General features: G+C 36.3%; 1 protein-coding gene across 4 annotated transcripts in view; it reads left to right on the forward strand.

Moving 5' to 3' along the window:
- Positions 1-13,716, forward strand: part of LOC150095706 (DNA excision repair protein ERCC-6-like) — a 269,923-nt gene that overhangs the window by 53,483 nt on the left and 202,724 nt on the right. For all 4 annotated transcript variants that reach the window (XM_090409872.1, XM_090409870.1, XM_090409874.1 and 1 more), the window contains exon 5: positions 8,989-9,154. In XM_090409872.1, the coding sequence (XP_090265998.1) occupies positions 8,989-9,154 (166 nt within the window). The remainder of the gene's footprint in view (positions 1-8,988; positions 9,155-13,716) is intronic.

Raw genomic sequence — 13,716 nt, forward strand, 5'->3', positions numbered from 1 at the left:
GTATGAAATGCATTAGTTAGGAACTGTGAAAGATTGTTTGAGGAAATTGAGAAGTGAAAACTGGTAAGTGAATATGTATGAAATGTTTTGAGAGTAGTGCTAGCTGTTTGGAGAGAGTGGAGAATATTGATAAATGACAGGAAAATGTAAGTGTTGGCAAGATTATTGATAAAAGTGCAATGGTGAAAGGTCAGAATGAAAAGGACCTCAAAGAAATAGCTCACTTACATGGAGTCCTTCACAGATAAAAATGTGATTTTGGAATAAGTGTAGAAATGGTAGAGCTGAGAAGAGAAAATAAAGACAGGATTGGTAGAGCTGAGAAGAGAAAATAAAGACAGGATTGGTAGAGCTAAGAAGAGAAAATAAAGACAGGATTGGTAGAGCTAAGAAGAGAAAGAAACAAGGTGCAAGTTAAAGAACGAGAATGTATGTGTGTGACAAAGCAAGAGGAGAGTAACGTGAAAATTTTTTATGGCAATTCCATGATAAGAGGAGTACTTATGAGAAGGTGATTAAATCTGGCATGGATTGCAGCCAAAAAGAGTAGGAGGTCATCAGGAAGATAATTTGGGAGGCAATCTAGGGTGAAATAGAGGCCAATAGGACAAAATATATTGGTTACTGCTATAGACCATGGGGATGTAAGGGAGGGTATGGAAGACGTGCATTGACAAATTAGCATGAAGCATGCAGGTTAAGCAATTGTTACTAGGAACTTCAGCTATAGGGACTTAAATTGTAAGGAGGAAAGATCACTTGGCAGGAAAGAAAAGGAAATTGTTTACTTACTAAGAGATAATTGCTTGACACATCAAGCGATGGGAGGGGATTCAGGACTTGGTGCCGGATCTGGTCACAGGATCAGAACACATCTGTCCATAGCCAAGATAGTCTTGTTACTTTTAACTCGAGAGAGAGCGACCATAAGGTCTTGACTTGAAAGGTTTCCAAACATGGAATTTTTGGTTAAGAAGAGGGTTGTATGGAACTATAGGATAGATGGTTATGGCAAGCTTATCAGGAAGTTTGAAGCAGTATCATGGTATAACAATCTGCAGGAGAAGAGTATGAGCAGCATGGAAGGTAAATTAGAAGAAAGATGGATGAGTGATATCATTAAGTAGGAGCACAAAAGAAGATGTAATGGGTATATAAGGAGAAAGGTGATCAACAAGTTCACAAGCAGTACAAGGCACAGCTGAGAAGGTGACCAGCATGGTAAGGAAGGCAAAATCAGATTATGAAAAGAAATTAGCAGAATAGGTCAAAAAGGAAATCCCAAAGAGTTCTTTTGCTATGTGAAAAGAAAGAATAACTTTGAGTACTGATGGTAGCAAAGTGACAGAAGCAGACAGAAGTTGTTACTGAATATTGCTGTGACAGATATGAGAGCAACTGATATGGAAATATAGGTTGAAGAATTGGAAATACTTAAGATATTGCAAAATTTCAATGCAATTTAATATGGCCATAGGATTAAATAGTATATCAGCTCATGTATTATGAGAATGTGCAAAGAAATTAGCATTGCCTTTGACTAGACTGATTCGCCCACCCACAGTACAAAATGTACTATAGGTCTGCAAATAACTTTGTGGGTGAGAGCAAAAAAAAAAAAAAAAAAAAAAAAATCAGCTAACGCCTGTTTGTTCCCGTATAGGGAGTAGGTGGGGCCGTTTACCTTAGCTAACTTTTTGGAGACTGAGTGGGCAGTTCAATCTCCACTGGTAGCCAATCAGAGAGATAGCTGGCCCAAGGCTATCACTGATTCATTGGTACACAGTGAAGAAGGCGGAAAGCTAGTGCTGCCATCTCATGGTCCCTAACCCTAACACAATATTTTTAATGTCTGAAAATAGTGTGGGTTCGATGTCGATTTTCTTGAGTTTATGGGACGAAAAAACCCGAGTTTCTGGGAGAAAAAACCCGCTAGCCTGTGCCAGAGATTGACTAACTCAGGAACCGGTCATAAAAAGGCTTAGAAAAATTTCCTCTAGTCGGCGACTAGATTTGAACCACCAAATCCTTTCTTCGTGCGGTCAAGCGCTGTAGAGTGCAAACGCCACTTCTACCGAGCTACGTAGGCTCTCCTGTGGGTGAGAGCAACATAACAAAAAAAAAAAAAAAATCTTAAACCTCAGCTCTGGTTTAGCCCCAAAATAATTTATAGACAGTGTCTCAAAAGTGGTGGCAATGGTACTGGAAAACTTGGTAAAGGCATAATTCACTAATGTGTGGATAAGAATATGATGTGTATGTGTGTGGGGGAGAACTATTGTTTTGTGAAGGACAGGTCATGCCTTAGTAATATTTATTTACTTTTTATAATAGTGTCATTTGAATTAGATAAAGAGAATGGTTACATAAGATATCTGAAGGCATTAGACACATGAAACTTTCACCCAAATTGGAACAAATTGGGATGGATATGAGAGTGGCTGATGGACAGATACCAGAATAGTAGATGGAGGTTCACAACCCAAGGAGAAAGCAGGTGGGCTATCAGAGTAGAGCTCTGTGCTTTTGAACCACTGCTGTTTAATTTGTACATAAATGATACAGGGGATGATTTGAGGAGAAATGTTGAGTTCATCTGATATTTCAAAATTGGGTAGTATAATAATTAAGGCAATGTAGAGTTCTTGTAAAGTGACTAAAATATGTTGACAGCATGGACAAAAGATAATAGGTGCTACTTTAATGCAGAAAAAGTGTCAAGTTATGTATTTTGAGATGAAAAGAATGCAAACTATATCTACGTTGATCGATGTAATTTGAGAAATTGATGAAGCTAGGGATCTGGGAGTTGTTGATGAATAGAGTATTGATGTTTAGAAGGCATATCGCAAGAGTGGCCAAGGTAATTCATAGGATTACTTAGTTATTGAACACTAATGAGCAGAGATAAGAAAATTAATCCTCTTTAAGATTTTGATATGGTCAGATCTTGTCTCCTTGGGGATGAGGAAGTGGCAAATGTGACCAGTATATGGTGATCTTGGTTACTCATTTAGCATTAAAGGTAAAATTTTTGCAAGCATAATTAAGAAGATAAGAAATTCTTAAAGAAGGTCCAGGACCAAAAAAAAAAGGGTCATCAGGGACATGTTTTTATGAAAAATAGTTGAGAAATGGTTGGTGAATTGGTAGAGCGTCTGCTACTAATGGCTCACGAAAAAAGTTAAGCAAGGTTAGTAGTGGGAAGGGAATCAATTGTTTGATGCTGTTGGCACACTCTCCCTCAATGAGTCTTTCGACTCCCTGTAGGTGTCACATAATAATAATAAATCATAAATATAAGGATATATTAAGTTAAGTAGATTTGGAAAAGCATGTAATAAACTCATGGAAAAAACTGTTCAGAATGGACAGTTATGTGGTTAAATAGGAGACATTTCTTCTCACCTCTTCTTTCCTAGAATGGATTGTCTCATGGATTGTGATTTAGTTATGTCTTATGCAAGATCTTTAATCTTATGCCTTACAAAGTTTATATTATTTGTAATATTTGTAACTGTTAATTAGCATCTTCCTCTGGATCACGATCCTTTCATCTGCCATCCAGTACATGTATGCTCTTACTGGATATATTCTAACTACAATGAACCATTCTGTCGACATTTAATTCTTCAAGTATTAGGCATTTGCCTGTTTTGGCTTCACTGGTCTTTCTATCTTGCAGCTGGTCTTCCTCTCTCTTTTTCCCTTTGGTCTATCTATCCACCTCTTTTGGTAGCCGATATCTTTCATCCTAAATAGATGTTCTTTCCATTTCTCTCTATATTACTTGATCTTTTCATTTATGTCATAAATATCTAGTTCTTTTCTGATGTCTTCATATTTTATATGGTCCAATTTTTTGTGCATCCTTTAATTACTCGTAAAAATCTCATTTCTGCAGTTTGTATATTACTTTCATCTTTCTTTTTAATGATCCATACTTCTGAACCATATAATATTTGGAGTGGCTATTACTTTATAACATTTTAATTGAGTTTCTCATCTTATTTTTTTTATTCAGTGTCCTTTTAATTGTTCCACAGATTTTCTCAAATTTGTTTATTTTTTTCATCTATATCTTTTAGATATGTTATTATGCAGCCTAAATAATTAAACTGTGTGATATGTTCTGTTATTTTATTTTCTATAATTATTTTTGATAAAAATAATTATAGAATATAATTATTTTTGATAAAATAAAAAATCATTATAATAATGAAGATGATATTCATTATCTTGTAACATAATCTGATAATCTGCATACAGCATTGTATTGATAAAAGTTTTTCTGGTTAACTGGATTTTAACTTTCAGTTAACTGGAAGCGAATTTTAAAGATAATTTTAAAGTTCCTTGTTTCCTTGAAGAAGCTTTATCATTATCCAAAAATGCAAAAGGTTCATCTCTTTTTTGGGTTTACAGCATTTATCTGAAATAAGTTTTCTGCATACTGTATCAAAAAGGAACTATCCAATCAATGCTTCAGGAGAAACTATATAATCACTTTTATCTGTCGCAGCTTTACTTCATGTAAAGGAGATTCATCTGTTAATTTTGGATATTCGACCAGAAATGCTGAAGTACAGAGGTATAAAAATTTTGCAGTGGTTACACTGCATAATTCAGAGGGCCTGGTCAGAAGATTGAATTCCCAATGATTGGAGTAGAGGTACTTATAGTACTTATAAAAAAAAAGGGAATAAAACTAAATGTGAGAATTACAGAGTAATTTCTCTAAGTGATCCAGGTAAGATTTATGCAAGCATACTTGAAAATAGGTGAGAAAGATCGTGGAAGAGAAACTTGGAGGGGAACAAGCTGGGTTCAGACCAAATAGGAGATTGTCAAGATCAGATTTTCACTTTAAGACAAATAGTTGAGAAATTGTGGGAATATGACAAAGACCTGTAAAAGTTTTGTAGATCTGGAAAAGGCATATGACAAGATGCTCGGAGAAAAGCCTTTCAAAATACTACAATTATGTGGTGTGAATGGAACATTATACAGAGCAATAGATAGTCTATATTTAAGTTGTCAGTCAGCAGCTAGAATTTAAGGAAATATGATTAATATTTCCTTAAATAAATACAGGAAAATGATTTGATGCAAAATCAGGGGAAAGATGAGATTGTATATTATCTCCATTGTTATTCAACATCTACATGGATCACATTATGAAAGAAAGTGGCATCAACCCTGATATTAGAATTGGTGATGTCAAACTTAGCTCTTTTCTTTATGCAGATGATGTTGTACTCCTAAACACATCTAGTGCAAGTCTCCAGCTGTTATTCAACTAAATTGAATAACAGCTGTAACAAATTGGGCATGAAAATCAGCAATAAAAACACCAAAAACTATGAAAATAAGCAAGCATAGAAAACCTCAGCTTCATTTTGAATGGAGATTTTACAGAAGTAGTAAAATATTTCGGCTATTTAGGCACAGTTTTTAGTGCAAATGGCAGGTTAAATCTGGAAATAGCCAACAGAATAAACAATGCTGATATGGTGGATCACCAGCTGAATAAATTTATGTGGATAAGGAGAAATTAGCCAAAACACACCAAACTAGCAGTATAGAAGATAGCATTTAAAACCAGTTTTAAGTTATGTGTCTGAAAGTTGGGTTAGAAATAAAGCACTCGATCAGACTAGAGCCCACAGATATGAGGATTCTGAGAAAAATTACTGGAATGAACAGATGGTATCAATGGCAGAATCATCTTTAAAATGAAGGTATTAGAAAGGAACTTGACAGCAGAGCTAATCTACAGGTGTTTGATGCCATGATGGCAGAAAAGAGACTCAGAAGAAGATCAAGGTCTAGGTGGAATAATTCAGTCTTAAGTGCCTTAGAAGCACAAAATGTTAGATTTGAATATTGGAGTGCTTACAAATAATAGATTGATTTGGAATAAAATTGTTGATAGGAGATTAATAATGTAAACTTAATCATGTTGTCATTGTAAAAGTGACTTGCGACATGCTGACAAGCACATAAAAAATAATAACAGCGATCAACAACAAGTTCAAAGACACCTGTCCCCGATTGCACATACTTGCACAGCCAGACTTATCATTTGCACAAAGGGAACAAAGATGCCAGCTTCAAAGACAACTTGAAGAAAAACATCAAAATGGTGTCAACATCCGTGGCCTAAACTCCAACCTGAATAGTGTCCACTACGACCTACAGGCTACCAAACCCCACCTACTCTTCTTGGCAGAAACTCAAATCTCGCCTCCCCCAGCACCACTTATCTCAACCTTCCAAACTACTCACTCTTTAACAACTTTCGTCCTAAGAGTGTCTGTGCATACATCCGCTCTGACATACCTTGCCAGAGAGCACCCAACCTAGAATCACCCATCTTGACCTTTAGTTGAAAATATCCCTCCCCACTCAGTCCAGGTCATCTGCTGTCTCTATCGCTCCCCAACACAACCAACCAACCTGAGCTCTTTAATTTCCTCTCCCTAAAAATCAACTTTCTCCAATCCCACTTTCCCAACAGCAAAATCATCCTCCTAGGAGATTTTAACGTCCACAACACTAGCTGGGCTTTCCTCCTCCAGTTGTACAGATCTTGCAAGTAGAGATGCTGAAACATTTGCCATCACTAACAACCTTACATAACTTGTCCAGATGCCAACCAGAATACCAGATAACCCAAACCACTCCCCAAATATCCTAGATCTCTTCCTCACCAATGGCCCTGCTAAATACATAGTGAAAGTAGTGATCCCCCTGGGCAATTCTGCTCCCCCCATGCAACGTTTACGCTCCCATACAAGAGTAGTTTGGCACTATAACAGCGCCAAGTGGGACAGCCTCCGCAACTTCTATGCCGCATTCCCATGGTTGGATTATTGCTTCCGGCCTTCCAACCCAAACACATGCATCGAGCTTATTACCAAAGTAATCCTCACCGCCATGAATACATACATTCCACACAGCATTCTGAACTGGCATTCCCTAACGAAACTCTGGTTCTCCAAAAGATGCGCCAAGGCTGTAGAGATGAAACACCAGACATACCACAACTGATTGAAATCAAGAACCTCATCCTCCTTCAAAGCATACACCGAAGCCCCTAATAGATGCAAAAAACCAATCAACGCTTCCAAAACAAAGTTCGAAAGAGCAAAATGCAGGAAACTAGTAGCCTGTCCAAATGACAGCCGAGCTTTTTGGTCTCTTGCCAAATCAATTGGCTGTAACTTCTGTCCAACACTATTCCCTTCCCTATCATACCCAGATGGCTCTACTGCATCATCACCCACAGAAAAAGCCAATCTTCTGGCTTCATACTTTGCTTCAAATGCATGCATAACTGACGATGGTAAATGTCCCCTCAACCATTCCAGACACCCAACATACAATGTCCCCTATATCCTTTTGCTAGGATGAGATCAGAAAAATACTGTCCAAATTAGACACACAAAAAAAAGTCTCCTGACCCTGATGGCAGTCTCCCAATTGACTTATGCTGTGGAGAGGTTTGGCGAATCTCAAGTGGTTGCACTAGATATCTCCAAAGCCTTTGACTGGGTCTGGCACAAAGGCCTACTAGGCAAACTACCATCATTCGGTCTGACCCAGGACTTCTGTAGTTGGATTGCCAGCTTTCTGTCTGGATGCACATTGTGTGTGATGGTGGATGGCTCCCTATCCTCTCACAACCCTCTTCCTGCTATATATCAATGACCTACTGCAATTGACCTCCAACCCAATACACATTTTTGCAGACGACAGCACACTACACTCCTCGCTTGCATTTGATAAGCTCACCCTACAGAACATCAACCACCACCACCCTCAACTCCAATCTCCAAACCATCCTACAATGGGGTTCGGATAACCTCATAAATTTCAATGCCAATAAAACCCAGTGCTGTACTATTTCCCATAAAAAAGAACCATTTTTTCCCGGTATCCTTTTTGACAATACCCAAATTTCCAGACAGTTTGAGATCTTGCTTCTTGGAATCACCCTCACATCAAACCTTTCCTGGCATAAACATATCACAACCATTGCATCCTCAGCCTCAAAAAAACTAGGATTTCTCTTTCGCTCAAGACGTTACTTCACCCCCGAACAGCTATTAACATACAAATCACAAATCCGCCCAGCTATTGAATACTGCTCCCACATATGGAGCGGGGCTCCTAAAAGCTCTCTCAAAATGCTCGACTCAATACAGAGAAGAGCAATTAGACTTATCAATGATCCATCCCTTACCAACTCTTTCCCCCCACTTTCACACAGACATATGATCTTTGCAGTATGTATATTCTACAAATATTTCCATGGGAAATGCTCATCTGGAATAAATCAATAATTCCTCCACTCAGTACTAATCTCATTGGAACACGTGCATAACATCCCTTCACAGCACACCTAGAAACGAACAGAACTAGTTTCTTTTCCTCTTCCTTCATCTCTGCAACTGCTGCACTGCAGAACAGTCTCCTACTTGCTGTGTTTCCCAAGGAATACAACTTAAAGTCATTCAAATCAAATGTAAACAAATTCCTCCTTTCCCAACCCACTACCCATACACGGTACTAATGTACTATAGGCTGATCAACCAACCTCCTATGTATGGGCCAAACATAAAATAAAAATCATGTAATGCTGTCATAGTAACCTGAATGCCCCTTGGAGATATATATATATATATATATTTATATATCAGGAAATTGATGGTGTAAATGCTGTTTTATTTCAGATTTGTCTGTGAACCTGAAAAATTTCAGAATTTCAGCATCAATTTGCAATACATATTGGTTTAATTTTTATATACTGATATCATTTATAAGTAATTTTGTGAAATTTTACAGATAAAATTAAGCTGTTTATAAATGAGATAATGTCCTCTCGTTTTAATTCGTATTGCTAAACTGCTTGCTTTTTGTTAAATAAACTATTATTTTTGGCTTTAATGTGTATTTTACTTATCCTGCTGTTTTTATATATAGGACACCAGGTATTTCTGTGAGAGACTTTCACAGTTCTTCGAAACGAGAGAGAGAGAGAAATTTGAGATATGTACAGAAACGTGGAGGAGTATTGTTGACTAGTTATGGAATGGTTGTGACCAACTATGAACAAATGTCAAACTTGAATGAAAAGCAACTTGTCTGGGTATGTATGAATAGAAAATATAACTTCAAAAAACATTTTTTTTTTTTTTTCATCTGGGTTGTTTTGATAGGATCAAACTTTAATTCACCACATTTGTTTTCCCTCAACCATATCCTTTAAACAAGCATGCTGCTTCACTGGTTTTCAAAATTAGTATATCCTTTCTAAAAATTCTTTTTCACCCTTTTTCACTTGAATGTTTTTTCTCATAATAATTCTAGCTCAAGCATGCTGATATTTCATATTAGCATGTCTAAGCTAAATTATGAGAAAGTTTAGTTATGATTATATAAATTGTATTAGTACTCTATTGCATGAAATTATGCTGAAATACTTTTTTTTCTAGAGAACTTTCACTACCTCATAGGAGCAACTTCTGTATTGCAACATCCGATGATTCCTGTCATTGCTCCTTATAATTGAAGCTCTTGAATAATAAAGTCAGCCTTCTTTTAAATTTGGCCTTAACTTTTAACTGTATCATTTAGATGTACATATGTATTTAAGCTCATATGTTAGTTATACATGTTCTTGTGGAGTTTAATGGCTTATCACAACAGTAAAATAAGCAAATACTTTACCATATTTTGCATCCCATTACTCAGGCATTTTCAAATTAGAATAATCACAAGTGTGATCATAAAGGCAAACAGTGCAGAATTGAATAAGAGCATACAATATTAGTGTTAGTGTATCCTAATTTTTCTTCCTCTATCCTGTATATAGAAAGAAAACTAGTCATGAATGACTGGTTTTTGTCAGCAAATGTTTCTCAAATCTTTGGGTTTTTTTTTCAGTCAAATTGATTTCAGATAGAATGAGTTGGCAAAAACCTATTTTAAAAAGATGCTGCTTCATTGAAAGATTCTACAGAAAACTCCAAATTTAGATAGATAGTTAAATATTGATGAATGTCGGGAAACTGTCGGTCTGCTGTCCCAAATTACAAAACTTGCCTTGATATTTTGTGCTCTTATTTTACTCTGCATTGTATGCTCTTGTGATTATGCTAACCTTGACAAATGCTCCGGTAATTGGAGGCAACATATCTGTAATAAAGTATTAGCTTTTTTTTTACCTGTTGTGTTGTGATGAACAGTACATCTCATAATACCATCTTAGGTTTAATTTTCACTTTTCTTTATTTTCAGAACTAATTCATGTTTTTTTTTTATTTTCTTACTGCACATATGCATCATAGATTGCATTTACCAAAAAAAAAAAAAAAAAAAATCAGCTAACACCTTTTATTCCAGTATAGGGAGTAAGCGAGGCAATTTTAGCCCTATCTAACTATTGGAGACTGAGTGGGTAGTTCAATCTCCACTGGAAGATCGAACTACCCACTGGTAGTTCAATCTTCCATGGAAGCCAATCAGAGATAGCTGGCCCAAGGCTATCACTAATTTAAGTAGCCCGCAGTGGAGAGATAGCTCAACAGGTGCTACCATCTTGTGATCCCTAACGCAATATTTTTAATGTCTGAAATAGTGTGGGTTTTATGGTTGATTTTCTTGAGTTTACAGGACAAAAAATCAGCGTTTCCAGGAGAAAAAACCACTTGCCTGTGTCAGAGATCGAATTCAACCAGTTCTCAAGAAAAAGTTCCTCTAGTCGGCGACTAGATTTGAACTGAAGTCTATCTTAGAGCGGTTTAGCTCTGAATAGTGCAAACACTACTTACACTGAGCTACACAAGGATTGCATTTATTTTCTCATAAAATGTTAGTTATGCATATTACTATGAGAGTTTCATGGCTTTTATCATTGATAAAGTAATTTTATATCCTGCTGATGCCATCTAAACAGTCTTCCCATGCTGATTTTTACTTACTAAGAAGTGTTCATCTTGAATTCATCTCTTTGTAAATGGAAATGAAGATCGTGAGAGGAGAGAGGTAAGACAGGAAATGTGAAGTGATTTTTATTAAATATTTTAGTTAGTACAGTGAACTGAAAAGCACTGACAAATTACCCATAGCTCTATTAAGTCTAACATTTGTTTGTGCAGAGGTATCTTCAGAGTTGTGAAATCTTTGCTGCAAACAATGGATTTAACATTACTGAACAAAAACAGACTATTCATGTTTTGAATAAAATATTTGTATGATATCAGGCATCTGATTCAGAGACTTGCAGGTGAGTATTTGCCACCACTCACTTCCTGTAATATACACCAGTTATCTATAGACTGATCTCAAATCGACTTTATTTCCTTGTTTTTCCTCCTATGGCTGTGAAAGAGTATCTGAGGGAGTAAATTTATTTCTTTTATGCTTTACTTTCAACTTTAAAAAAAGGTATACTGGTGGCAGGTGGAAATCATGTCTTTTCACGAGAAGTGAAAAGACATGATTTTGCTCTAGTGCCTAAAAGAATCCTTTATCTGGATTTCCTACATAATATTGAGAAGAACCTAACCACCCTCTCAAGTGATGATGCTAATAAATTCTGACTTTTAAGTCTTCTCAGTATTACTCAGAACTACACTTCCTTCCCCCAAACTTATCTCTAGCTGAAATCAGTGCCCAAATCCTTGAGAAAATGAAAGCAAACAAGAGTAAAGCTGTTGTTAACACAGACACTGTTCAGTACAACAGAAAAATTTCTCTTCTTCTACAACATCAGACCAGAAGATTTCCCAGAACAACCAACAGCCAAAAAACTGAAGACCCATTTTGATAGAAGTCCACGTTTTTATGCTCTTCCAAAAATACACGAGAAAGGAGTTCCTTTCAGGCCCTTAGTGGACTGTATTATCTCCTCCACTTATCACTTTTCACAATTTCTAGCTCATCTTTTAAGCTCCTGTACTGGCCACACCTTCCATGAAGAATTCATTATATTTTTTGACAAAAAAAAAAACAAAAAACTTAGCCCTTCAGCCCACAGACCTCATGATTAGTTTTGATATCCAGTCCTTATTTACTAGTGAATCTTTGGCTGACACACTCCAATTGTTATCAGAAAAGTTTCCTCCAGACGTAGTTGGACTCTTTTACTTTGTTGTGCACTTGGGTCGTTGTGCACATCTGCAGGAGACAATTCTGCAGACAGATTGAAGGACTCACCATGGGAAAGCCTGCCTGCACTTGCTAATTTCTACTTAGAGCATCTTGAAAAATTCCTGTTCTCTTGAATTTAACCCCATCCTGCCTTTTGGGTTGATATGTAGATGTGTTTGCCATCTGGATCAGCTTGGAAGAATCTCTACTTGCTTTTTTAATGAAAATCAACAGCCTACACCCATGCAACAACTTCACTATGGAAATAGAAAAGGGTGGACAATGAGCCTACCTGGATATTCTCCTTTTCTGTATCCCTTCTGGAATAGTTACTACTTCTATTCACTGTAAACTTACTTTCACAGGCTGCTACATACAGCAAGATTCAGCACAACATCCATCTCAAAAAATAGGTATCTTCAAATCTTTGCTTAACCCAGCACACATTATCTTCTCCAAATCCCAAACTCTCCAAGAATTGAGTTGCATGAGCCAAAAACTGAATCTGTATGGCGAGTCCCTATCCCAATATTGCATACATCTCTGAGACAATTGCTAAGATCCTGAGAAGATATAATTTAGCTCGTACATTTTTCTCAGTCAACAAAATTTCCTTTTAGTTACCATTCACAAAAAATAAACAGCCCCCTCCCCACCTTCTCTCTCTCTCCCTCACTCCCTCGTGTTTACCAAGTTCAGTATGAGTGCCTACACACATTCTTTGGACAGATAGAATGTTATGTGGAAAAACAACTACAGTAACACCAATCTTATATTAACAACAGTAAACCTGAAAAATCAAGCCTCGCTCAGCATGGAGTGGAGAACTGACCACAATATCCTTTGGTCCAAATACTCATCTCTTAATTGGTGCAGATTTTAGATCTGAGTGGTTATTTAAAGAAGTCTGAAGCACTTCTACACTGCTCAAATTTAAATTGGAATGACTGTCTTTCTATTACCAAGATTTGGAAGAGAGTCTCATCCTCATAAATGGCAAACAATAATGGTAGTTTTTAATTGAATTTAATTTTTAGATATATTTTAATTTAATTTATTTAAATTTAATTTTGGTTTGATTCTGGTTGAAATATTTGCAGTAATAAAATTACTATATTCTTGTAAATACATTTATCTAATAAACATGTATGTTGCTTCCACCTCAGGTGGGCACCTTTATCACAAAGTTTTTATAGCATGTTAGTTGCAACTTTTTTGTAGAATTTTATTTGTAAAATTAACATTTGTGAACTGTCTTAATGATATTGAATCTCAAATGCAATTTAAACTGATTTCAAGTTATTTGCTTTACATGAATCAATTGTATTCTCCACATAAACTTCATAAACAATTATCATGTATTTTCTGCAACTGAAAATTTAAAAGAGGACATCAGAACAGTACTTAGATACTATGTTTGATGCTGCAATAAAACTTTTGGTTGCATGCATGTGTGCAGTATATTGTCAGTGGGAAGAGATGTTTTCATTATGAAGTGTCATTCTAGTTATCTCTAATTAGACCAATTGTTGCTAAATAGAGTACACTGTATTAAAT

The sequence above is a fragment of the Typopeltis vanoorti genome, chromosome 20 (genome assembly GCF_054136105.1).
Source record: "Typopeltis vanoorti isolate ZY-2024b chromosome 20, IOZ_Tvanoo_1.0, whole genome shotgun sequence".
Classification (NCBI taxonomy): domain Eukaryota; kingdom Metazoa; phylum Arthropoda; class Arachnida; order Uropygi; family Thelyphonidae; genus Typopeltis; species Typopeltis vanoorti.